Below are 24,554 nucleotides of genomic sequence, written 5' to 3' on the forward strand. Positions count from 1 at the left end.
TCTTTCATGGTCACAGATTCCTTCACAATTTCACATTCCAAACTCAAGGCGTCTTCAAACTTCCAACTTGATTTTGAGGGACGACGCTAGAGATATCTAGTTCTGAGCTCTTTATCAATAGTTTAGATTCAATGTACTAGCTACTAGGACTTGTAGTACACTGTACAAGTAATGTAATTTTAATCTTACTTGTAGCGTAAGTAAAGTAATCTAATGGTTAGTCTATGATTAGCCAATTTATCCACCAATTACATATATATGGACACCTAACTTGATTTCAAAACTCCATTTGATTGATGGGATAAAGAAACTAGAAGGAAACTAGAAGACAATTAATTGTCTTCTTGCAACAAATACATTTCACCAAGGGAAAGTTTAGCCTATTTTCCTTGGGTCAAACAATAACATGAAAACTAACCTACCTCTGTTTATATTTCCCTTCACTCTTCTTGAATAAGATTTTCCCACAAAACTATCTTGTCATTTCACACAGCTAACATTCTGAGATTGCAACTGTCACATCCATATTATGAGAGAGAGACTGACAATTATAAAATTCAAAGGAGAGTAAAGAAAATAGTAAATTTTTTTAAATATGATTTTTTAAGAATTTCTCCTAATGTATTAGGAGTTCAGGCTTAGTCCTACATCAGTTTCTTTCATACCAAACTTGACAGGGAATATTATCATCTTTTGTTCGGAATAAAATGGTGAGAGTTTAATAAATTCCCAGAATTACTTTCTGAGCTAAACATAGCTGAAGCACCAATTTAATTACTGAATAAAATGGTTACAAATTCTTACTGTCCTGACCTACTTTTGACGAAAAAATCCAGGTGTATATGGTACTTACAATGGTCTGTGGATTTAGAGTAGCATCTACTTTAAATATTCCTTCAGATTCATCAATCTGAAGCAAGTCTAACTGAGATTGCAAAAGCTTAGCCGGCATGAAATGCTTTCCTTCTGCAACTCTGTTCTCTAAACGAGCAGCAAGCACCTCTGCCTTAGCATCCAATAAAACAAACTTTACTTCACCGGCACAGCATCCTGGTTCATAATTTGGGTCTGCAGATCTGAGAATATTTCTGTATTGCTTCTGGAGAGCAGAACACCCAAGAATCACAATTTTTCCATCAGCTAAGCCCTCTTGTAAGGCATCACGTAGTGTTTCAAGCCATGGAATCCGATCTTCATCTGAAAGAGGGATCCCTTTGTGCATCTTTTCTGTTAAGTTGAACAAGTGAACATGCTGAAAAGTATAAAACAGATTATAGTTTTTATCCAATAGAAAATAAGTTTATATAAATACCTTTATTTGAAAGTGGATGATAATCATCGGCATCAAGAAAGCTGCAATTAATAACTTTTGCCAGCATCTCACCTATGGTTCTGTTGAACAACACATTCAAATAAATGAATACAAAGAAAAACTACGATACGAATATTAGGAATATCAAAGAGAAATGTAAAGAGCATAGGAAAGGAAAACTGGCGTGAAGTAGAAATTAGGGGATACACCAGTACATTTGTGTGCAACTGAATTAATGGAATCAAAATGAATTCTTCAAAAATCTCTATTCAACCATCAAGAAAATTAATGACCTGAATTTATTAAGTAATGTTACTTGAAAACTAAAATGCATGTGATAAAAGTGATTTAACAGGGCAATTAGATCCTTGAAATTTGTAAGTTTGCTGTGCTTCTTAAGATGATTTTACAAGCACAAACCTTATAGAATTTCCTGGGATATCTAGATCTAGTCTTCAATTAAAATAAAAGCAATGATGATGTACAAAGGATTTTATTGTGAAATATATAGGTGCCAGATGAGGGTTAAGACTTACGATTTTCCAGCACCACTGACACCCATAATCACAACAGCTATTCCTATAGAAATAAATAGAAAAAACGATTAAAAAATCAATAGATAAAATCTACAAAGCAACATATCAAAGAAAGAAAAAGGAACGATGTTTAGTTTGGAGATAAAAATAGTGTTCACATTAAGCAGCAACCGCTTAGGAAAAAGAATGTTGAGTAAAATTACCTTTGAGACTGGAATCCATATTTAGACCAAGAAGCAGATTATCTATGAAGCCTTAGCTGCTAAAAAATTTTACGCCTTTAAAAGTGAGAAGTCAGACTGATCCTTCCACTAAATAAGGCATGACGGATGCCCCTGCACTGTATTGCAATGAGAGGAATTATATAAAATTCAACTTCAGAATCATTTATTCTACAAGACAGCTCACGCTTTTATCCTATACACAAAAAACAAAGACATTTTACTGTAAAAATAAAATAAGGCAACAAATTAAATAGGATAGTACCAAGTATTACCATACAAATCAATCAAGTCACTATCTATGTACATTCAAACTCAACAAAAATTAGAGCTATTAAGAATGCTGCAACTGCTTAGTGACTCACTATGGTTCAGAGAACAAACTATGTACTGTCTGCAATTCTGCCAGCACAGGATCAGTATGTTAGCTTAAGCCAAGATTTTTTTTTTTTTTTCATAATCAAATAGCTATTAAGTGTTGATGTTACTATTATTGCTAAAATGCCCATTCCCAGTAGCAGCCAAACTCAATCTACATCATTGATAGGATAAAATTAGGCCAACTGCCATAAGTTTGGTGGCAATAACTAATTTATGCACCAATAGTAATGATGTTTCCATTATCAGGGAGAAAATCTCTGTTATTAAGCCCCAGAAAAGAAAAGGCAAAGACGTTATCTGAAATTTCAGAGCTAAAATTTGCAATATGAAATGTGATTTTTTCAAATGCTGCAGATGGGTCAGATAGCCATCAGACAAAGCAATTGTATTCTAGAATCTAAATTACTAATTCAGGGCACCAAAAGAAATAAGTAGTTCGAGTCTGATTATATATCAATGTATACAAATACAATAAGGGTGAATCTGAGTTTAGAGTTTACGATTTTGGCTTTAACCTTAAGAAATAAGTATCATATATTATAAATAGCTTTGTTGTCCTCATTCACATATATAGATAAGATATGCACAATTCTTCAACCATAAAAAATATAGGTAATATTAATAAAATCAATCAGAACCCCCCAGATTCAAGTGCAATCCAATGTAACACAAGTTTACTAGTTCATAATCAAGCACTGGCTACTTCAAAGTAATTAGGACATATTCAATTGCATTTGGATCCTGATTTAAACCATTGACAGCCCTCTTCATAAAATTATTTAGAGAAGAACATGGACACTGACTTTTCTCATTTTTCACATTTGCTTATTCATAAACACAACCATCTGATAAACCAACATTCAAGACATTTCAGACATTCATTTAGACTTCAGATTTTTAAAATTTCAAACAAGAACTTTCCAAAGCGGTATTACCAGCACCTGCTATATCAGATTATTAAACCACCAAGTCAACAATACAAGTATACAATCCCAGAACCTGTAAAATGCAATTCCTCACATATCAAAGGAGCATCACCAACCAACCAAATTTATAACTTAGAATAGAAACCACCCAAAAAAATCATAAAATTGAAGAAAAAAAAAGTCAAAGACTATTGCAAAGATTGAATTAGCAGAACCCAATTGATCCTTCAGACATGCAATGGATTAAACACTATACAATGAAACATATTTCATGACATACCATAATAAGTTGTCCTTTCGTGCCTAATAATAATGTTACATAAAAAGTACTAAATGGAATAACCAATAATAAAATAAAAAATAAAAATTGAGTTAATTATGCATACCTGAGCTGAACAATTTAAACAAAGATTGCCCCTCCAATTGAAACAATTAAAACGAATGAGCAAATACCCAGATCGGTGGGAAATTTAAAGAAGAAGGAGAGCAAATTTGTGTGATCAACTAAAAAGAAAGAAACCTTTGATTATGAAGGAAATGGAGAGAGAGAGAGAGAGAGAGAGAGAGAGAGAGAGAGAGAGAAATTTCCAAGGATTGAAAGATTACTTTTTATGAGAAAGAAGGATTGAAAGATTACTGATGGAAGCAGTGGTAGTTGAATAATTGAATTAAACAATCTTATTAGCCTGAAACCGCATTTTAACTTTTGCCCAACGTTGTTGACCAAAAATTATGGAAGGATGGTCTGACACGGCATGGAACGAAGTTTCTTGCGTTTGGTTCAACAATCTTGCGTTTTGAAATGCCAATCAACGTCTTAAAAAGCACAGTTTAAAAAAAGTTGAACCAAACTCACGCATAATACAAAAATATGCACGGGCATGGCGGCCCCTTGATAGTTTTCATAGTTGCTTTTTTTTTTTCTTTTTTTTTGATGAACTGTTTTCATAGTTGCTTAATGATTATTTTCCGAGGTGATACGTACACAATATTTTTATAATAAATTATAGATAGTTAGTTATTATTTGTTTAAATTTAAATTTAACACTGAGATTACTTTTTTAACCTAACAATAACAATCAGCCACTTAAAATTTGTTGTAAAAATATTATGAACATATCATTCCTCATATTTCTCCCACGTTATTCGTTGTCACCATACACGAGTTGTCAAAAGAAGTTTATAAGAAGTTTATACCAATTACCGAATGTGCAATAAAGAGTGTATTATAAGATTTCCCTTTATAATATAAAAAATATTATATCTATAAAATTTTCATAACAAAGTTAGCAAAAAGAAAGTAATTCTAATGGTAATAGTAAATTCAAATTAAAACCAATAGCAACTTACTACTTAAGATTTATTGTGAAGCGGTGTAAAGTATCACTTAGTTTATACCCTTCTCTCTCTTTTAAAGTGACCAATAATTTTGTGTCACTTGTTAGCTAAAAAAGTCACATTTGATTTGTTTCTCTAAACCATAAAATTATATATATATATATACACACATATAATAAAAAATAATGAAAAAAGAGGTGACATTTGATTTGTGGCATTCCATAATCTCACTTGCGGGTTACTAAATCACATTCACTTGTTCCAGCGGACAAATTTCATTTTTCCTCTTTGGAAGACACTTAGGTTTGGACCGTTTGGTCCATACTTTGATGTTGGAGAGTTAGGTTATTTGGAATTGTTATAGCGGTTGAGTTCCTTCAAGAAAATTTATTGCTTATAATAAATTGGCATGTACCCTCCATGTTTGGCCGAAATTCTTACACAATACCAAATTTTCATCAAGTCTTTAAGGTTTAAATATCTCTAAGGGTCTGTTTGGAATCTATTTATTTTGTTGAAAGTACCGCAGATAAAGGTAAAAGTTAGCTAAAATAGTACAGTGAGACCTATGACTAGTACCAAAAAATGCAGTGGAGCCTATAAATAGTAGCAAAAATAAACTAAATAGTAAAATAAGTTGGCTTTTTAATTTGGAGTCAAACGCACACTAAGGCAAAAATTTATCAAATTCATGTTATACAAAAATCATGTTTTCAGTTTTACATATCAGTTAGCAGAGGCAGAACCATTAAGAAGGGGGGGGGGGGGGCATGGCCTCTCCAAACTTTTCCAATTTTATTAGCAGAGGCAGAACCATTAAGAAGGGGGGGGGGGGGGCATGGCCTCTCCAAACTTTTCCAATTTTATAAAATACCACTAAATTTTCCTAAATTTTTCAAAAAATATATGGTTGGCCACCTCAAACTTTTCAAATATTAGATTTTTAGCCCTTAAATTTACCTAAAAATTTTAAAAGAAATATGGTTAGCTCCCCAAACTCTTCATTTTTCTTGTATGACACTATTAAATTGGTTCAATTTTATATTTGTTATTATTTTGCCCACTATTCATAAAATTCTAGTTCCGCCCCTATTAGTTAGGATACAGACATCCAAACTTTTAAGGTTTGGATATCTTTGAGGAAAAAATTTAATACTATTTATGTTATACAAAAATTGTGTCTTTGAAACATTAAATCAGTTCTACATAGCATTTTGGATATTTGACATTCAAACCTTTATAGGTTTGGATATATTTAATATAGGAATGGCATTTTCGAATAATATTCATGTTATACAAAAATTGTGTTTTAGAAACACTATTTCGGTTCTACTCATTAGTTTGGATATTAGACATCTAAACCTTTAAGGTTTGGATATCTCTAAGGAAAAAATACATATCATATTTACTTTATACTAAAATTGTGTCTTTAAAATACTATTTCAGTTCAAATATGAGTTTAGATATCAGATATCCATCTTTAAGGAAAAAAAAAATACAATCTTATAAATGTTATGTAGAAATCGTTTGTTCTATATATCAATTTGGATATCAGACATCCAAACAACCTTTAAGGTTTGGATATCTCTAATGTAAAAATTCAATAATATTTTTTGAGAGTTTCAACCTATGGCGTCCGCTCCTGATGATAGTTCTTTATCATCAAACCAAGATACTAATTAGTTTTTGATGTAGGCGGGAATTGAACTCCAAATCTCTTATACAACTATTAAAGACTTTAGAACATAGTATGTTGAGTGTGTCATGAGTTGTGCATTGTGGATTTGGCTTGGATACAGGCAAAATGCATAGAATTTAAGGAGGTATAGTATTATTCAGAGAGGTTCTGGTCACTGCTTGGAATTTTTTGAAGGATTCTTCGTTTAGGATGTTGTAAACTTGTAATAGGTGGTGCCATGATGACATTGCTATCTTAGGCCAAAACATACAAGATGATGATGTTAACAGCAATTCACCACCACATGATATGATCTGACTCTTGATATTGCATTATTATTTTTCTCCAAGCATTTTCTATTGCCAAAATCCTAAATCATTGCTTTATAGATTGAAAACTTGTAAGAAAATTGCTTTACCCGTGTCTTGTTTGATATAGTTCTCATGTAGTCATGTGCGTTTCGTCAACTTTTGTTTTCAAAATAACAGCGATTTAAAATATTACTGTTTTGCTTGCATTCCTGCCACATTAGTCTGTAAAGCTTAATGTCTAAGTGTGGATGTCTTGTATGGTATTCAAAGATTTTAAGAGGAACTGACAGAACTTGGTTTCCTAGTTTCTATGGTCAGCAAAAAGCCTTCCTACGACTAAGACACCAAATTGTGGCCTTGGCCCTTTACGTGCGTGAGCCTAGAGGGAATAGAATTTAGGTTCATATTTTTAGGGACACAGATCTCACCTACTTGGCTTTCACGGACCCAACTCAAAGCAATTGTTTGCACCAACCAAACTTGGATATACCTGAGTCAGGCCTAATCCTTGGCAAACAATGCACACAATTCCCACTTCTACAGGGTTTGGAACACAGTTTCATCATTCAATATTATCAGGGACTGATCAACCTGAGAGATACTTTTTTTGCATTCTCTTAAAGCACTAAGAAAACAAGAGGACATGTCACATGTGGACCCGAGAAATTAAAAATCTCTCTTCAATCCCATATATTATGAGGCTTTGTCAAGTTTCATTCTTTTCCTTACATTTCACATATCCCTTTTCTATCAGCCCTCATCTGTTGAAGAAACCTATTCATCAGCCCAAGGTGTAGCTTTACAATCATAATGGTTAAAATGGAAGAATTTAACGATCTTATACTAAATGAATGCTAAAATACCTCTGTTAAAAAAAAAAAAAAAAATTGAAAGCAAGAGAAAAACAATTATTCATAAGCTTAGTATTAATATCTGAACTTTATTACCGTAAGAACAAGTTTTTTATACAAGCCACTAGCTGAGATAATTATTTATATTCATAAGCTAGTATTTTTCTCTTTCTTCCTCTTTTAATTATAACAAGTAAACTGAGTTCTATGTTCATGCAAAGCCGGTCCCATAATCCCATAGGCGATGGCAGACTTCATAGATTAAACATGACCTTAATTGCATTACCACCACCAGCACTAGTTTCAAAGGCTTCTTCCACTTCCTTCTGAGAGAACCCAAACCTGTGGGTTATAAGGGGCTTCACGTCGATCTTACCACTACTTATAAACTCAAGGCATAGCGGTCATGTGTTCTTATAACGGACGATGCCAACCACATCAACCTCCCCATAAGAAATAGAAAACCATAGCTGTTGGTTACCAAAAAAATCAAAGAGTGAAAATGTAAACTCAGCTTTGCAAATTCATACGATTATATGATACAAATTTCACTTTCAAAACTTTCTCCAAATTCTCGAGACATCCTAACTCCTAGCTGACATTCTTATTGAACACTGTTTAAAAAATTATGCATATTTATAGCGAGGAGTGACTACTACTCAAATGATTGACAGACTAATCAATTCTTCCAAATAATAATTTAAATGCAAATATCTGCCCTTTCCCTTTTCCATTACATCCAATTCTTATACTCCAACCAGAACTAATACCAAATTTTCCATCACTATTTCAAATATCTTGCAAACTTTCCAATTTGTACTATGAGGCTCCAATTTTCACACAAATTATTCAAAAGACCTTAATTATTGGTAAACTCTGAATAATTCTCAACACAAAAATGGTTGTTCATGATTAAATCAAATACCTCGCAGCAGCTAGAGTGAGTGGGACAGTCATCTCACTATGACCCAGTCCCACGAGGCAAACTTTTCCACCTGCATGAGTGGCACTCAGTGCTGTTGACATGGTTTTGTTGAAGCCTGCACAATCAAAACTCACATTGACTCCAGCTTCCATAGCTTTATGTATCTGTGATACTTCTTCAGCAACATCCTGTAAAATAGTGAAGTTAAAAATTGCAACGGAGACTTCTAGCAACAACCACTAGAAGAGGCATGGATCCTAAACATTATCCATACTAAAGGAAGAAGAATGAACCAAAGCTTTATAAGAGCAGATAAAAACTGATACAAGATGGATTTAGTATAAAACTGAAGAAGCTGTACATTATTTGTTTTAATTTCTTTTATCCCTCTTTCAACAAAAGAAGAATATGAATAAGGATCAATTTTGAGAATAAAAGAAAAAGGTTAAAATTTTAAAATCATTAGGAAAAAAAAAAACATAAAGCTTGATTGAAAGTTTGATCTAACTAACAGAGCCATCCTTCTTTTCATGTTAGAAGCAATAACAACATTTTTATTTGTGTGAGTTAGAGGCTGAGAAGGAGTGAAAATAATTGTCAAAAACTTATTTGTAACTTTAATCAAAGAACTGAGATTGACTAAGGAGATCAGATCGACAGGATATGGTCCTTTCCTATATTGCACAATAAAACTTGAAAACAGTAATGAAAATTGAGCAATTTTACAAGATGAAGATATTGTCATGTTGTTTTCCTTTTAAAAGGGGGTGGAACTTGGGAGTGGGAGATGGAGATGGATAAGATGCACACTGCATAAAATTAACTTGTAGAAAATTGCATAAGACAGAATAATGAAAACCTGTATATTTGGTGAAACTTTAACAATCTCATCTGCACCAAGCTCTTTTGCCACAGATAAACGGTGATCATCCACATCCACGATAACAATTCTGGGTGCCCCAAAAGCACGAGCTGCTAACATTGTAACAAGCCCTTTGGGTCCAGCTCCCATGACCAAAACATTTGTTTCAGGACCAATATTTGCTCGTCGGCAAGCATGAATACGAACACTTAAGGGTTCACACATAGCCCCTTCCTCCAGGCTGACATTGTCTGGCAGTTTAAAGCATAGGTCAGCAGGATGAACCACCTGTGAGTAGAACGCATCTCAGACAAAGCCTGTAGCCGCACTATAAATTTATTTCATTACCTTCAATACTACACATGCCCCCTGCTACTAGGAACATGTGATACACCACTTATATATCTTGAATAGAGAATTATGATTAAGCGTGGAAGGTAAAATCACAAATGAAGGTCCATGATCATGAATTTCTATTTGAGCTGTTTTATCAACTATGCATGAAAGGAAACAAGGTTATGTAACTTAAAATTGAAGTAAAGAGTGTGCTTTTACAAATGACCAGATATGGAATAATAATAGGCGTAAAATACTAAAATGTAATTTGTGTTGTGCTGGGGCAAGAGCATGTTAAAAATAATAGTCCAATATATTTCTATATTTAGATTTTAGCAATGCATTGTTTTGAAATGCAGCAAATTTTGACCTTATTTGCAAGAGAACCATGGACGGGTGGAGCGCCTAAAAACTTCATCTCCGGGCACAGATTGTACCGACCTTCCTTGCAAAGGTTGCATCGCCAGCAACTGTTCCCTGGCTCCAATGCCACGCGGTCACCAGGCACCAGCTTCTTCACCTCACTCCCAACTTCCTCTATGATCCCAGCACATTCATGCCCAATTACCATGGGTTCTTTAACTACAAAATCTGCACATCTCAAGGTCTGAAAATACATGGAACATTCAAAATGGGGCATTAGACACTCAATCCTTTTGTTATATCTTCTCCAAGTCAAACTATTTTTTCTTAACATTATTGCATTTGGTTGGTAAGAAAATGGAAGAAATGGTCATGTGCAATGCAAAAATAACAACCTATCAGTCGTGCCAAAACTTTGGAGTTGACTATGGATTGTTGATAGACTAATCAGGGTTGTTCACATAATTTTTTTTCTCATTCTACCCTATCCAAAGTCCTACTTTTTTCACTACCTTAATTGATGTCCTTTTGTACTATTTTCACTAAGGAAAACTCTAGTGGCACACCCAAACCCACACTCAAATCCACAACAAACTTATGTGTCAACCTATGACTGGCGCACCAAGTCCATTTTCTCACCAAGTGTAATCCAATCATATGTTGACACTCAAGCATATTGTAAGATTAAGTGTGCACGTAGGCGGACTATTTCACTAATGTTATTTTATGTCTATAATAAAAAAGAAAAAACTAAGTCAAAAAGGTGTACTAAGATTCAAATTTCAACAATGAAGTCTTATCTTCTCCTTATTATTTTATTTTTCTCAGCAACCCAGCAGATGCTAATCCAACTAATCACAACTCAATTAAAATATTATAAACTAATACAGATAAAAAAGATAAAGCTAACTGAATTGTGTTTACCTTGAGGAAGTGAACATCATTGCCACAGATACCAACAGCTTTCACCCTAATTTTAACATCATGTGGTCTTAAAATCCTCAAATAAATAAATAAACACATAGTAATAGCCAACTCAGAAAGAATCAAGCAAAAGGGTTATCCATTAATTGATCAAAGAAATAAATAATTCAAAAAAAATAAGTGAAGAGCTACATAACTTCAATCACACTGATTAAACTGACTCAAAAAATAAAAAAGTTTGATTAATTAAAAAAAGTGATATACCAAGAGGAGGAAGCTTGAAAGGCTGAATCTTGAGGGTGTTGGTACCAAGAAGCCAAGCAGCCATGTTCTCTTCTTCACCATCTTTGGCTTCTCCTGCACTCCCATGTGACATTCCTCCCTTACCCATTTGCTCTCTCTCTCTCTCTCTCTCACACACAGAGAGTCTGACAGAGAAAATATAGTGAGGTGTAGATGGTCATCTTTTGGGCTATAAATAAGACTATGGGCGTTAATGTATCTAATCATAATTGTTAACGTGTATAGTGTTGTGGGCTTTAGGCCCAACTAGATTACTTGTATAGCACACATTCTTATACTACACTCTTAGTTGTATTGCACTCATATGCCTCCTATATAAAAGCACTCATGTATAGTTTTTCATTGAGAAATACAATACACTTATTCAGTATTTCTAACATGGTATCAGAGCCACTGCTCTGACCTTTTCTTAGCAGTCTTGTCTTTATTGGTTTAACTCCATTCTCAACATCGCTTCCGCCATCATAGCAACCACCACAGCCCTTCGCCGTTGAACCTCCGATGTCTTCCAGCCATCTTCTTTGGGTTCCGAACTTGCAGCCGCTGTCGTTGAGGAGTTTCACACTACAAAGACCACTGCCTGTTGCATCACCGCCGCAAATATTGCTCTGATTACGTTTGTGAAGGTACCACTGAGATCTTCTTGCACCGATCTACACACTCGTTGAAGCCTCAAAGCCATTGGAGACCGCACGCGCCCCCACGTGCCATTCAAAGGTTCTATTTAGCAGCGCAAGCGCCACACGCGCCTCCCACGCGCCACTGCGCATCTAGGTTGTTCCTCACGCGCTCCCACGCACTACATCTACAGGTCATGCACCTTCATGCACTCTCACGCACCAAGAGAAGTTCGGCGCATCCTGATCACGCACCACACGCGCCTCATGCACCACTAGGACTTTCATTGACGTCATCCGTGATGTCATCACCTGACACGTCAGCCCTACTGACTCATCTGCTGACGTCAGCCCTAGATGTTTGCTGACGTCATTCTGCTTACCTCATCGTTGACTTCTGCAACAATTGACCTTGACTTTTGGGTTTGACCGTTGACCTTTTAGTCTGGTTTGACTTTTTGCAGTCTAGGTGCTCCTTACCCAGTTTTTCACATAGATTTCATTTTTGCAGTCCATTTTTGCATATTTTGCTTCTAAATGATGAATAAGGACAGGTCTTCTTCTTGTTGCAATAATCGTCATCAACAATCCAACAAACGTTTTTACAATTTTTACAAACGTTTTGGTCACAATATTGAGACTTGCTATCATCGCAACAAATCAGTTGTTTCAATTTCTGTTGCTACTGTTGCTAACACTGAAAGTGTCCAACCAATGGCTCCTGTCTCTACACAGTTTCAGTCTTCTGGATCTACTTTCACCATTTCTAGAGATGACCTTATAAACATCATCGCTAATGTCATTCGTATGGTTAGTAATGCATCTTATTCCTCTTCTCTCTCAACTTTATATGGTATGTCTCCTACCTCTTGGCTTATGGATTCTGCTTGTTGCAATCATATGACACCTCACTCGTCCTTATTTTCTGACCTTAAACCTGCACCACACCTTCTTAATATTAGCACAGCAAATGGTTCCATAATATATGGTCATAATATAGGTTATGTTTCAACCTCCAACCTCTCAGTTCCTAGGGTCTTTAATGTTCCTGACCTTTCTTACAATCACATGACACCTCACTCGTCCTTATTTTCTAACCTTAAACCTACACCACACCCTTTTAATATTCGCACAGCAAATGGTTCCACAATGTCTAGTCATAATAAAAGTTCCATTTCGACCTCTAACATCCCAGTTCCTGGGGTCTTTAATGTTCCTGGCCTTTCTTACAATTTATTTTCTGTGGGACAATTAGCTGAGTTGGGTTATCGCATTATCTTTGATTATTCTTGGTGTATTGTGCCGGATTCGAGGATGAGACAGGAGCTTAGGACCGGTCCCAGAGTTTGGCGTATGTTTCCTGTGAACAGCCTTCATCTTCTACTTGTTGCTCCTGTTTTTGTTGTTACAGCAACTGCAGTTTCTTCAATTCCTTCCCTTGCACTTTGGCATGCTCGACTTGGTCACCCATCTTCCTCTCGAGTACAACAATTAGCTTCTAGAGGTTTGTTAGGTTTAGTGTCTACAGAAAATTTTGATTGTGTTTCATGTTAGTTAGGAAAACAACCAGCTTTGCCTTTCAATACTAGTGAATCAATATCCATTGATATCTTTAATCTTATTCATTCTGATGTTTGGGGGCCTTCCTCTATCTCTAGTATTGGTGAGTCTCAATATTTTGTTGTCTTTGTTGATGATTACTCTCACTATAGTTGGATTTTTAATATGAAACATCGTTCTGAATTATTGCAAGCATATTCTAATTTTGCAAAAATGGTTGAAATTCAGTTTTCCAAACGCATCAAAAATTCTCGATCTAATAATGCTCTTGAATACACTCAATATGCTTTCCAAGCTATTTTGCATTCCTATGGCACTATTCATCAACTAACTTGTCTAGATACCTCTAAGCAAAATGGTAAAGCCGAATGAAAACTTCGTCATATTCTTGACACTGTTTGTGCTCTCATTCTCTCTACCAAAGTTCCTACTCATTTTTAGGGCGAAGCTGCTTTTCATGCTATTCATGCTATTAATCGCATTCCAAGTCCTGTTATCTAAAATCAAACTCCATATGAGTGCCTTTTTGGGTCACCTCCTAACTATCACCACCTTCGCTCATTCGGTTCTGCTTGTTTCGTTCTTCTTCAATCACATGAGTATAACAATCTTAAGCCTCGATCAAGGCTTTGTTGTTTTCTTCGATATGGCGAAACTCAAAAGGGGTATCGGTGTTATGATACTGTCTCTCATTGTCTTCGTATCTCTTGTAATGTTGTCTTTTGGGAACATCGCCTCTTTGTCGAGCTCTCTCACTTCTGTGCCTCCCTATCTTCCTCCTATGTCTTAAATGTTTTCTAGATGAGGCACATATTCCTTCTATAGCTGCTCCTGATCCTCCTATAGTTGCTCCTGATTCTCCTTTAGACTTCTCTGTCCAACCACCAAATATCATTGATCCCTTTCCTAGTTCACCCTTTAATAAACAGGTGAAAGATGAACAGGTCGAAAACAAGCTACCCAACCCCAACCCTGAGCTTGGGTCCCCTGCTCCTACTTTGCTTGAAGATCTTGCACAAGACATTCCACCTCGTCACTCAACTCGAGTAAGATTCATTCCTGTACATTTACTTGACTATCATTGTTACACTTGCCTTGCTACACTACACGAGTCTCACACCTATCGTGAGGCTTCCACTGACCCTTTATGGCAGATTGCAATGAAAAAGGAACTTGATGCATTATCTAAAAGCTATACTTAGGATTTAGTGACACTCCCTCCTGGGAAATCTGTGGGTGGTTGTAAGTGGATCTACAAGATTAAGACTCGCTATAATGGGTCCATTGAGCGCTACAAAACTCGTCTTGTTGCAAAAGGTTTTACACAGGAGTATGGGATTAATTATGAAGAGACCCTTGCTCCGGTTGCTCGTATCTCATCTGCTCGTGCCTTCTTAGCTGTTGTTGTTGCCAGTAAATGGAACAATTTTCAAATGTATGTCAAAAATGCATTCCTTAATGGGGATTTAAGTGAAGAAGTTTACATGCAACCTCCTCCTAGTCTCTCTGTTGACTCAAATAAGGTTTGTCATCTTCGACGTGCACTTTATGGCCTTAAACAAGCTCCACGAGCTTGGTTTGCCAAATTCAGTTCTACCATCTCTCGCTTGAGTTACATGGCTAGTCATTATGATTCTGCCTTATTTCTTCGTTGCACTGACAAAGGCACTATTTTACTTCTCTTGTATGTGGCTGATATGATTATAATTGGTGATGACCTCAGTGGCATTTAAGAACTTAAAGATTTTCTCAATCAGCAGTTTGAAATGAAAGATCTTGGACATCTCGACTACTTCTTAGGTCTTGAAATCACTCATTCTACAGATGGACTTTACATTACTCAAGCCAAGTATGTCTTTGAACTCTTGTCTCGAGTTGGACTCACTGATAACAAGACTGTTGATACTTCAGTTGAGCTTAATGCGCATCTGACTCCCCCAAGGGGGAAACCATTGTCTAATCCCTCTCTTTACAGACACTTGGTTGGCAGCCTAGTTTATCTCACTATCATTTGTCCAGACATTTCCTATGTTGTTCACCAGATGAGCCAGTATTTATCTGCTCCACGATCGACTTACTGTGCTGCTGTTCTGTGTATTCTTCGATACCTAAAAGGCACTCTTTTTCATGGTCTTTTCTACTCTGCTCAATCTCCTCTTATTCTCCATGCATTTTCTAATGCTGATTGGGAAGGAGATCCCATTGATTGCAGGTCCACCACTAGTTATTGCTTTCTTCTTGGTTCTTCTTTGATTTCTTGGCAAAATAAGAAACAAACTCATGTGGCCCGCTCCAGTATTGAAGCAGAATATCGTGCCCTCTTGCTGGTACCACATTTAAGCTCCTTTGGTTACGATGGCTTCTTAAAGACTTAGGTGTGTCTACATCCTCTGATACTCTTTTTTATTGTGACAACCAAAGTGCCATTTATATTGCTCACAATGATGTCTTCCATGAACAAACTAAACACATTGAAATCGATTGTCATTTTATCCGTTATCATCTTGTTCATAGTGCTCTCAAGCTGATCTCAGTCTCCTCTAAAGATCAACTTGCAGATATCTTCACCAAGTCACATCCTAAAGGACACCTTCGTACTTTGGTTGGCAACCTCAAGTTGGTCTCACATCCACCTTTAGTTTGAGAGGGGCTGTTAACGTGTATAGTGTTGTAAGCTTTAGGCCCAACTAGATTACTTGTATAGTATACATTCTTAGGACAAAATTGCTAAATACCCTGTTTGGGCAAACTAAGCAGCATTTTACCCTATTTTTGAAACTAATTAAGGAAATGCCCCTCTTTTGAAACTCGATTTTCTCAAAATCGAGTTATAAGATATATATATATATATATATATTCCGGAACCCTATAGCGGCGTTTTTAAGAACCTATAATGACATTTTGTAACTCGACCTTCATTAAATCAAGTTATAGGCAATTTTTTAAAAAAATTTTGCCTATAACTCGATTTCATATAGGTCAAGTTACAAAACGCTACTATAGGTCTTGAAAACGTCACTATAGGCTCCTTAAAAATTTTGCTATAGGGCCTAACTCGATTTTTAGAAAATCGATTTTCGAAAGAGGGGCATTTCCCTAATTAGTTTCAAAAATAAGGCAAAACGCTACTTAGTTTGCCCAAACAGGGTATTTAGCAATTTTGTCCTACATTCTTGTACTACACTCTTAGTTGTACTGCACTTATATGCCTCTTACATAAAGACACTCATGTATATTTTTTTACTGAGAAATACAATACACTTATTTAGTATTTCTAACAATGATAAGGCTCCCTATTTCTATGGTTTGATTAACGAGTGTCACAATACATTGGATAAGTTAACTATTTTTATTGTAACAAACAGGCTTTTTTTAGGGAATATTTTAATTAAAAGAGTATTCATTTATTAATTTTTGTTACTTTTTAATACAGTGGATTAGTTAGATTCTTTCTTATCGGACATACTTTTACACCCATTAATGAAAGCCTATGAGATTATCAGATTACATGATCCTCCCTCTATGGAATTCACTGCCACATTTATAAAACAATAATGCATATCAGGAATATTTATGAGATAGCTTTGGCGACCATTTGATGTGAGTTCTGACTGTTTGCAATTAGCTTTTAACTTTTCCTATAGTTTCCTAAATTTTTATAAACTAAAAAAAGTAAAAAAAAAACAAAAGAAAATAAAAGGAATTTTAATTTTCAATTGCCTTCCAAATAATTTTGTAGGATTGATACTAGTCACCACAAGCACCTTAAAGCAGTTGTTACACTTGCATCTCTATTGGGTTTTAAATTGTTATTCTGTTCTTGTCATATTAATTAAAATATGCTTCAAAAGAGATCAAATCATATTAAATTATTATGTTGTTGTATATATATATATATTTATACACTTGTTTGCTCTAAGTACTTGTTTAGAAGAGGTGGTATAAGCTAGCTAGCTAGCTAGGAAACGATAGAAGATGTTCATGACCTGTTTAATTATAGGTCGTCTTAACTTTTTTTGAGAAAGGATTATAGGTCGTCTTAATTAATTAAGCGTGGGATCACAGTCTCATAAGAGTACGTTTAGATACCACTTATTTTGCTGAAAATTGAAAATAATAAAAAAATAATAATTTTCAAATTATTGTTCACACCAAAAATACTGTTCATTTGTATTTTTGCACTGTTTATGTCCCATAAACAATGCAATAAGCACTGATTAAAAAAAAAAAAAAAGACGTGATCAGCCAAAAATGCCAATCCAAACGCTACCCCAATGTCACCGGTGGCAGTGCGGTTCCATATGAGTATGCATATGTGCACGTCACCCGGTGGCCGTGCGGTTCCATATGAGTATGCATAAATACACGTTGCAATATGCAAAGTGCAAATACAGCACACACCACTACGTTGGTCATGGCATGCAATGCCACGTTGACTAACTTTAATGATTAACGTGGTCTACTCTTTTTTTTTTTTTTTTTGATACGAACGTGGTCTACTCTTATACTAGACACGAATATCTGCAGTACCGGCTACCAAAGTATACGTGATGAATGAATATGTTATGTTATGTACAGCCTAAACAATTCATATATAAGCTAAGGTAGTGGGTGATGAGGTTATCCATATATCATATATTATATTATATATAATAAAAGTTAGGTGTAGAAGTCGTAGTTGCGCCACATGATTTTACCAAATTACAGAAATTTTATTAAATTTTTAGATTTTTAGAAAACTAAAAATAAATAGTATACTGTCAGGACTCTAATTCATTCTTATCTCTAATTCAAAAAATTAGAACTCTAATTCATTTTTATCTCTAAAAAAATACTACCAAAAAAAAAAATACTACTTCACGTAAGAAATTTTTTTTTTTTTTTTGTATTAATTTTAACGGAAACCAAAAAAAAAAAAAAATCAAATATCAATCTAGCTAATAAATATAAATTCTTTTTATTCTTATCTTATTCTCTTATAATTTTTAAGTTGATTAAAAACTTTAATTTGATTACAATCCAAACTCTTCATCCAATCCCTTCCTTCACTTTTTTATTCTTTGGATAAACACTAAAATTTAATATAGAATTATGATTAACGTTAATGTATTCTTATATATTCTTAGGCATAACAACTTCTTCTTCTTTTCTCTCCCCCATTGTTATTAATAATTCTCATTCTTTTATAATTTCTATGTTGTTTAGAAATCTAACTCTCCTTTGTTCCCCCCCACCCCCCTCCTTATTACTTAGGCAATTTGATGTCTATGAAATCCATAGTAGAAGTTTTATCAAACCTGCTGTAAAGACACAATTTGTGGTCCAAACCCAAGACATGTGGGATGTTGGCCCAATGAGCCCAGTACAATAAATTTGTAGAGAGTGGGTTAAAGAACTAGACCTTAATGAATTTAACAACGGGTAGTATGGGTTTAGAAAGTGATCAAGCAAGAACAAGGCACATAGGACTAAATAAATTCACTGTCTGAGGAGGCAAGTCTTGGCATAAATCAATGGAACTAATTACAAGTGCAACTATGATTGCTTTAATATTCTTTCTCTCTTTTTTCCGATCCCCCTTCTTTGAGGGGTCTCTCACATTATATACCTCCTTCCTGGGGATCTTGACCCTCCATTTGTCAATCGTCCAAGCCACTACTTGAGTGCATGTTCCATCAGACACCCATTCTGGATCTTCTCCACATAAATGCGGCCAGAAAATTAGCTGCAACGCATTTAATGCGAAGGCAGTAGCTTTTCCTTAGATATTTCTGGGTTCCCTTCCTTCTGGTGTGTTTATGAAGCACACTCTTGACACTGGAGCTTCTAGGGAGGTCATTTTTGTTGCTAGAATACGTATCTGAGCTATATTTGCCATAGCTGAGGAGGAATTCCTCCTCGGACCACCCTCTACTCCTTTCTTATTCATGGGACCCTATACTGGAATCCCTTATAACTATTTGTCTCTCCTCAGACATACCAACGTCCTCGGATAAGGCCTAAGGCCCAATATACAATTTTGGGCCCTTATCCCTACAATAGCCCCTCAAAACTCCAATTTTTCTCTCTCATCTGAGGAGAAAAAGTAGGGTTTTGATCTTTAAGAGACAAGACCATTTATTTCTCTGGCTTACACGTGTGAGAATGCCGTTTTTCGTGCTTAATAACTCCTTCTGACACTTAGGGGTCTGTGAATCGTCATTTATTGCACCAGGCGGCGCTTTGTTCCCCCCATCCAATAGTGAGGTGCACATCCTACGATGGATATTTCTTCTAGAATAATGAGCAGGATTATTCCCACTCCTTTTCTCTCTCTTTATAAAGCCTTGAGGGAACTCGTTTTCTTCTTTACTTCACAAATTTTCAAATACTTCAAAGAATCTCAGCACTCTAACTTGCAAAACACTCTAAATTCTTAAGCTTCCATAGCTCTTTCCTTAAAAAAATTTCTAAGGATCTTTTCTAAAGGATCAGAATTAGCACACTTACTTTTGTAAGTTTCGATCTCTCTAAACTCTCTTTCCCTTCTCAGCCAATCTCCTCGGCCCTTTTAGTTCTTATTTCTTCACTTACAAATTCCAATCACTTTTTCTAGAGTTGTCCAAATAGGTAGATTCGCGAGCCTAGTAGACTCCCTTGCCAAAATAGAAGCCTTTAAAGATAAGTACCATATACCCCAGGAAGTTGGCCTACGGTATTGTTCCACAGAACAAATCATGTCAAATAGAGAGGAAGGGGAAGTAATCATCCCTATTATAGCTTTCATAGAGGGAGGGATGACTCTTCCTATGGGTAGGATAACACGGGATTACCTCCTCAACCATAAGTTATGCCCCCATCAATATGTGCCTAACATATTTAGGATCCTAGGCTGTGTCGATACTCTTAATGAGCATCTCAGATTAGGACTTACCTGGCACGATGTGGTCCACCTATACAAATGCCACTCACAAGCCGACGGAGGGTATTACCTCAAGTCCAGGTTGCCCATTATCAGGCTTATCTTGTGCCTTCCCAAATCCAACAAAGGGATGAAGGACGATTACCTCATCGCTTCGAGGGCGTGGCATGATGGTCTCCATTGTCCAGTCCAAAAGGGAGTGCCAAGTGGGATACCTTAGAGTTAGGTTTCCTAGCAAGAGACTTAGATTATGTAGCCCTAACCATATCATTATCTTTCTGTCATTCTACTGTCTTTTGATGAAAGAATTCGATGTTTCTAACAGTGTTTTACTTCTCGGCTATGTTTGCAGATAAGAATCAAATTGCTCTTCAGCTTAGCCTTACCAGCATTGCAGCTCTCAACTACTTGCTCAGATCAGAAATATTTGTAAGTGCGGATAGATAGCTACGAGTCGTCCACCTAATTTTGGATTTTGATCCCATCTCGAAGATATTCCAAGAGATCGGACACACCATCAAAGCAAGAGACCCGCGGTTGGCCAGGATTGATGTATCAAAGTCGAACTTCCTCGCCCAACACGACCTCACCTAGTCATATTACCAACTCAGCATGTCCCTCCACCGTTCACAGTACCACTCCCTCCAATTCCGTCTCAAGCAGCAGCAAAAGAGAGGGTAGCGTCCTCTCGCTTATCTCTCGAAGAAAAGATAGACAACTTTCGTTTCGAGGAGGAAGGCGTGCCTGGTAGAGTTATAGAGCTCTTGGATTCTGAAACCGAGTCCGACAAGCTTTTCACAGCTCATTTGCCAAAATTAATTGTCGCTCGTATTGATACAAGCTCAGAGGAAGAGGAAGGAATGGATTCAAAGAAAAGACCGAGCTTAAAGGGTTTAATAGTTAATAGGAACAAGGGACAAACTTCAAAAGACGTCCCCAAAACATAGGTTCCTTCCAATCTTCCTCCTTCTCCCCTTCCACTCCTTGCTGACCTCAGACTGAAGGCCAACTAGGACTTAAGGAAGAAAAGGCCGGTAAAGGACTTGGAGGAAGGTGAGATGGTACCTCCAAAGGGTGCCAAGTAGCAGAAGAAAACTTAAGACCCCAAGGATAAGAGGGACAAGTCGGTGGAGAGCAGGGACGAAGCTGAAGTGCACCAAGGGCAGCGCTCCTGGGCTCCTCGACTAGAGGGGGAGGGTGCTCCCATTTCTTAGGACGCCACAATCTGGGAGTCTCAAAAGGGGCACACCAGCGTCCTCACCGAGGCCCTAGAGTAGCCTGTTCTCCTTCCTATGGACATGGAAGGCCTTAGGCGCATCAGACAACCTGACCTCTTCACGTCATTTGAAGCGGGACCTAGCAATGGTAAGTCAACTTGCACTATTCACATATGTGTGCATTCTTCATGACCCCGTTGTGACGTTTATGCAGATCACCCAGTAGGTTTATGTGGTCGAGGAGTGGGTCAGGAACGCTAATGATGAGGTCAAGGCCAAAGTCCATTCCCATCTTAAGGTGGAGAAGGCGTTAGGTGCTCTGAAGGAGGAGCACGCATATCTATCTGAAAGGATGAAAGAGGCTGATAAGGCTCACCTAAGCGCCTTAGCAAGTTTAAAGACCGCAAAGAGGCAAGCCGAGGATCAACGCCAGAAATTGTTCATAACTGAGACTAACTTGGCCATTGAGAAGCAAACCGTTTTGGATCTAAAGGCAGAGCTACAGAAAGCTAAAGACACGGAGACGGCATCTTACGAGTGGGGTGAAGGACATGGAGACAAGGCTGGCCGAGGAGGTAGCCGTAGTGTGCAGGGACTACTGCACCAAGTCCTAGGGTGTAGCAATGGACTGGGCGGGAGTTCCTACAAATTCTGAGCTGAAAGGCTGAGAATATTTTCTTCCCAGTAGATATCCGAGAAATTCCATATGCAGACCCTCTTCTTAAGCAACTCTCTTCCTCCCTAGCTCCCTTTCCTAAAGGACGCAGTAGCTAAGTCAAAAGCTGATGATATCCATTCCGAGGCTGTTACTCCTAAGAGAGACCCTCCCCAGCCAAAGCTTAGATGTAGGGTGTTTTGCTTTAAGTTTTTCTTTTGTATATATACTTTTTTGTAATGGTAATCCGCCCTCAAACATAATGTATTCCATTTTCTGTTTAATGAAGATGTTTTTCTCCCTTTTCTCCCCTGTATTTTCACTTAGTATGTTTTAAAGTTTATCACTATTACCAATGGTATTGAACTCCTAACATTCTAAATAATTTGATTAAGTACCAGTAAAAAAGAGGTCTAACACACATTTGTTCTATGAATTGGACCAAATAATCAAAGGCTTTAACTTACACAGAGTTAGGAATCCAAGAAGCAGGTTATAACTTGGAATCTGTCTTGACATTTTAGTGAAAAAAAAAATGAATATAACAGAACGTTAATTTCACCATAGCATCTGGTTCGAGGACTTCAGGCATGACTATGGTTTGGTTTAAACACTTATAAAAGATGTCATAATGTTAATTTCCCCATAGCATTTGGTCCGAGGACTTCAAGCATGACTATAGTTCAATTTAAACACTTATAAAAGATATTATTGTGTGTTAACTTCCCCATAGCATCTGGTCCGAGGATTTTAGGCATGACTATGGTTCGGTTTAAATATTTATAAAAGATATCATTGTGTGTTAACTTCCCCAGAGCATCTGGTCCGAGGACTTCAAGCATGACTATGATTCAGTTTAACCACTTATAAAAGATATCATTGTGTGTTAACTTCCCCATAGCATCTAGTCCGAGAACTTCAGGCACGACTATGGTTCGGTTTAAACACTTATGAAAGATGTCACGGAGTGTTAATTTTACCCAAGTATGTGGTCCGAGAGACCTGACATAACTTAGAATCTGTTTAACACTTATAAAGATTGAATAATGAGAAATATAATGCCTTTAATAAATGAACATATTGACAAAAGAAACTTTCATTAATAATAATACCTTTTCAGGTTGTCTACATTCCACGGGCGTGGTATTACATATCCATCTAAGTCTTCTAGAAAATATGCTCCTCTACCAGCCACCGAGGTGATGCGGTATAATCCTTCCCAATTAGGCCCTAGCTTTCCCCATACTGGGTTCTTTGCAATACCTAGAACCTTTCTCAACACTAGATCACTAGGTGCTAGTGGTCTCAGCTTCACATTGGCATCATAACCTTGCTTGAGTTTGTGTTGGTAGTATGCCAATTGAACCATTGCATTTTTCCTTCTTTCTTCAATAAAGTCTAGGCTCCTTTCTAGCAATTCATTGTTACTACTCGGATTGAAAGAGCTAGTTCTGAGTGTAAGGAAGCCAATGTCCAAAGGGATAACAGCCTTAGCCCCGTAAGTCATCAAAAATGAGGTCTCCCTGGTTGATCTATGAGGTGTAGTTCTGTATGTCCAGAGGACATGTGGCAGTTCCTCCACCCATTTTTCCTTCGCATCATCTAACCTCTTATTGAGTTCACTCACTATGACCTTGTTAACAGCTTCTGTTTATCCATTCCCTTGGGGATAAGTTGGGGTAGTATATCTATTCGTAATTTCTAGATCACAACAATGTCTTCTGAAAGACTTGTTGTCGAATTGAAGACCGTTGTTTAAGATAAGGGTACGAAGGACCTCGAATTGTGTGATGATATTTTTCCAAAAAAATTCTTGGCATCCACGTCCCTGATATTTGCCAAAGACTCAGCTTTCACCCACTTGGTGAAGTAGTCCATGCCGACTAGCAAATATCTCTTATTTCCTGCTGCTTTAGGGAAAGGGCCAACAATGTCTAAGCCCCATTAAGCGAATGGCCAAGGGCTAGATAGGGGGTTAAGGACTCCTACTAGTTGGTGTATGTTTGGAGCGAACCTTTGACACTAGTCGCACTTCCTTACATATTCCTATGACTTCTTTTACAGGTTTAGCCACTAGTAGCATTGAGTGATGGCTCTGTGTGCGAAAGATCTACCTCCAGTGTGGTTTCCACAAATCTCCTCATGTAATTCTTCGAGGAGTAATTCTGTCGCCTCGAGGTGTATGCATAATAGGTATGGCCTGGAAAAGGATTGTTTATACAATTTTTGATCCTCAGACAGCTAGAACCAAGGAGCCTTTTTTCGTACTTTATCAGCCTCCGACTTCTCTTTAGGCAGGGTATCCTCTTTTAAGAACAGTACAATAAGGTCCATCTA

General features: G+C 36.7%; 2 protein-coding genes across 5 annotated transcripts; both read right to left on the reverse strand.

Moving 5' to 3' along the window:
• Nucleotides 1-568: 568 nt before the first annotated feature.
• On the reverse strand, nucleotides 569-4,237 carry LOC111986826 (gluconokinase). 4 transcript variants are annotated; one of them, XM_065763000.1, is made up of 6 exons: nucleotides 3,763-4,237; nucleotides 3,392-3,449; nucleotides 2,052-2,188; nucleotides 1,849-1,891; nucleotides 1,313-1,392; nucleotides 569-1,227 (listed from the first exon to the last, which is right to left on the reverse strand). In XM_065763000.1, the coding sequence occupies exons 3-6, from the start codon at nucleotides 2,068-2,070 to the stop codon at nucleotides 791-793; spliced, it is 579 nt and encodes a 192-aa protein (XP_065619072.1). In that variant the 5' UTR covers nucleotides 2,071-2,188; nucleotides 3,392-3,449; nucleotides 3,763-4,237; the 3' UTR covers nucleotides 569-790. The 4 variants fall into 4 exon arrangements, with proteins under 4 accessions (XP_065619072.1, XP_065619071.1, XP_023874279.1 ...); XM_065762999.1 differs by lacking the exon at nucleotides 3,392-3,449 and having other exon boundaries at nucleotides 2,052-2,265; XM_024018511.2 differs by lacking the exon at nucleotides 3,392-3,449 and having other exon boundaries at nucleotides 3,763-4,236.
• Nucleotides 4,238-7,623: 3,386 nt separating this feature from the next.
• LOC111986825 (sorbitol dehydrogenase) lies at nucleotides 7,624-10,369 on the reverse strand. Its single transcript, XM_024018509.2, has 4 exons — nucleotides 10,048-10,369; nucleotides 9,339-9,629; nucleotides 8,480-8,667; nucleotides 7,624-8,024 (listed from the first exon to the last, which is right to left on the reverse strand). The coding sequence occupies exons 1-4, from the start codon at nucleotides 10,315-10,317 to the stop codon at nucleotides 7,937-7,939; spliced, it is 837 nt and encodes a 278-aa protein (XP_023874277.2). The 5' UTR covers nucleotides 10,318-10,369; the 3' UTR covers nucleotides 7,624-7,936.
• Nucleotides 10,370-24,554: the final 14,185 nt, after the last annotated feature.

The sequence above is a fragment of the Quercus suber genome, unplaced genomic scaffold (genome assembly GCF_002906115.3).
Source record: "Quercus suber isolate HL8 unplaced genomic scaffold, Cork oak 2.0 scaffold_485, whole genome shotgun sequence".
Lineage (NCBI taxonomy): Eukaryota > Viridiplantae > Streptophyta > Magnoliopsida > Fagales > Fagaceae > Quercus > Quercus suber.

Excerpts from the sequence above, each read along its gene's own strand:
- LOC111986826 (XM_065762999.1), bottom strand. Across the intron at positions 1,393-1,848 it reads GTCAGTGGTGCTGGAAAATC|AACCATAGGTGAGATGCTGG; the intron begins GTAAGTCTTAAC and ends GTTGTTCAACAG. Across the intron at positions 1,228-1,312 it reads TCATCCACTTTCAAATAAAG|AAAAGATGCACAAAGGGATC; the intron begins GTATTTATATAA and ends TCAACTTAACAG.
- LOC111986825 (XM_024018509.2), bottom strand. The coding sequence starts at position 10,317 with ATGCCCCATTTTGAATGTTCCATGTATTTTCAGACCTTGAGATGTGCA. Across the intron at positions 8,668-9,338 it reads AAGTTTCACCAAATATACAG|GATGTTGCTGAAGAAGTATC; the intron begins GTTTTCATTATT and ends ACTATTTTACAG. Across the intron at positions 8,025-8,479 it reads CTCACTCTAGCTGCTGCGAG|CTATGGTTTTCTATTTCTTA; the intron begins GTATTTGATTTA and ends GGTAACCAACAG.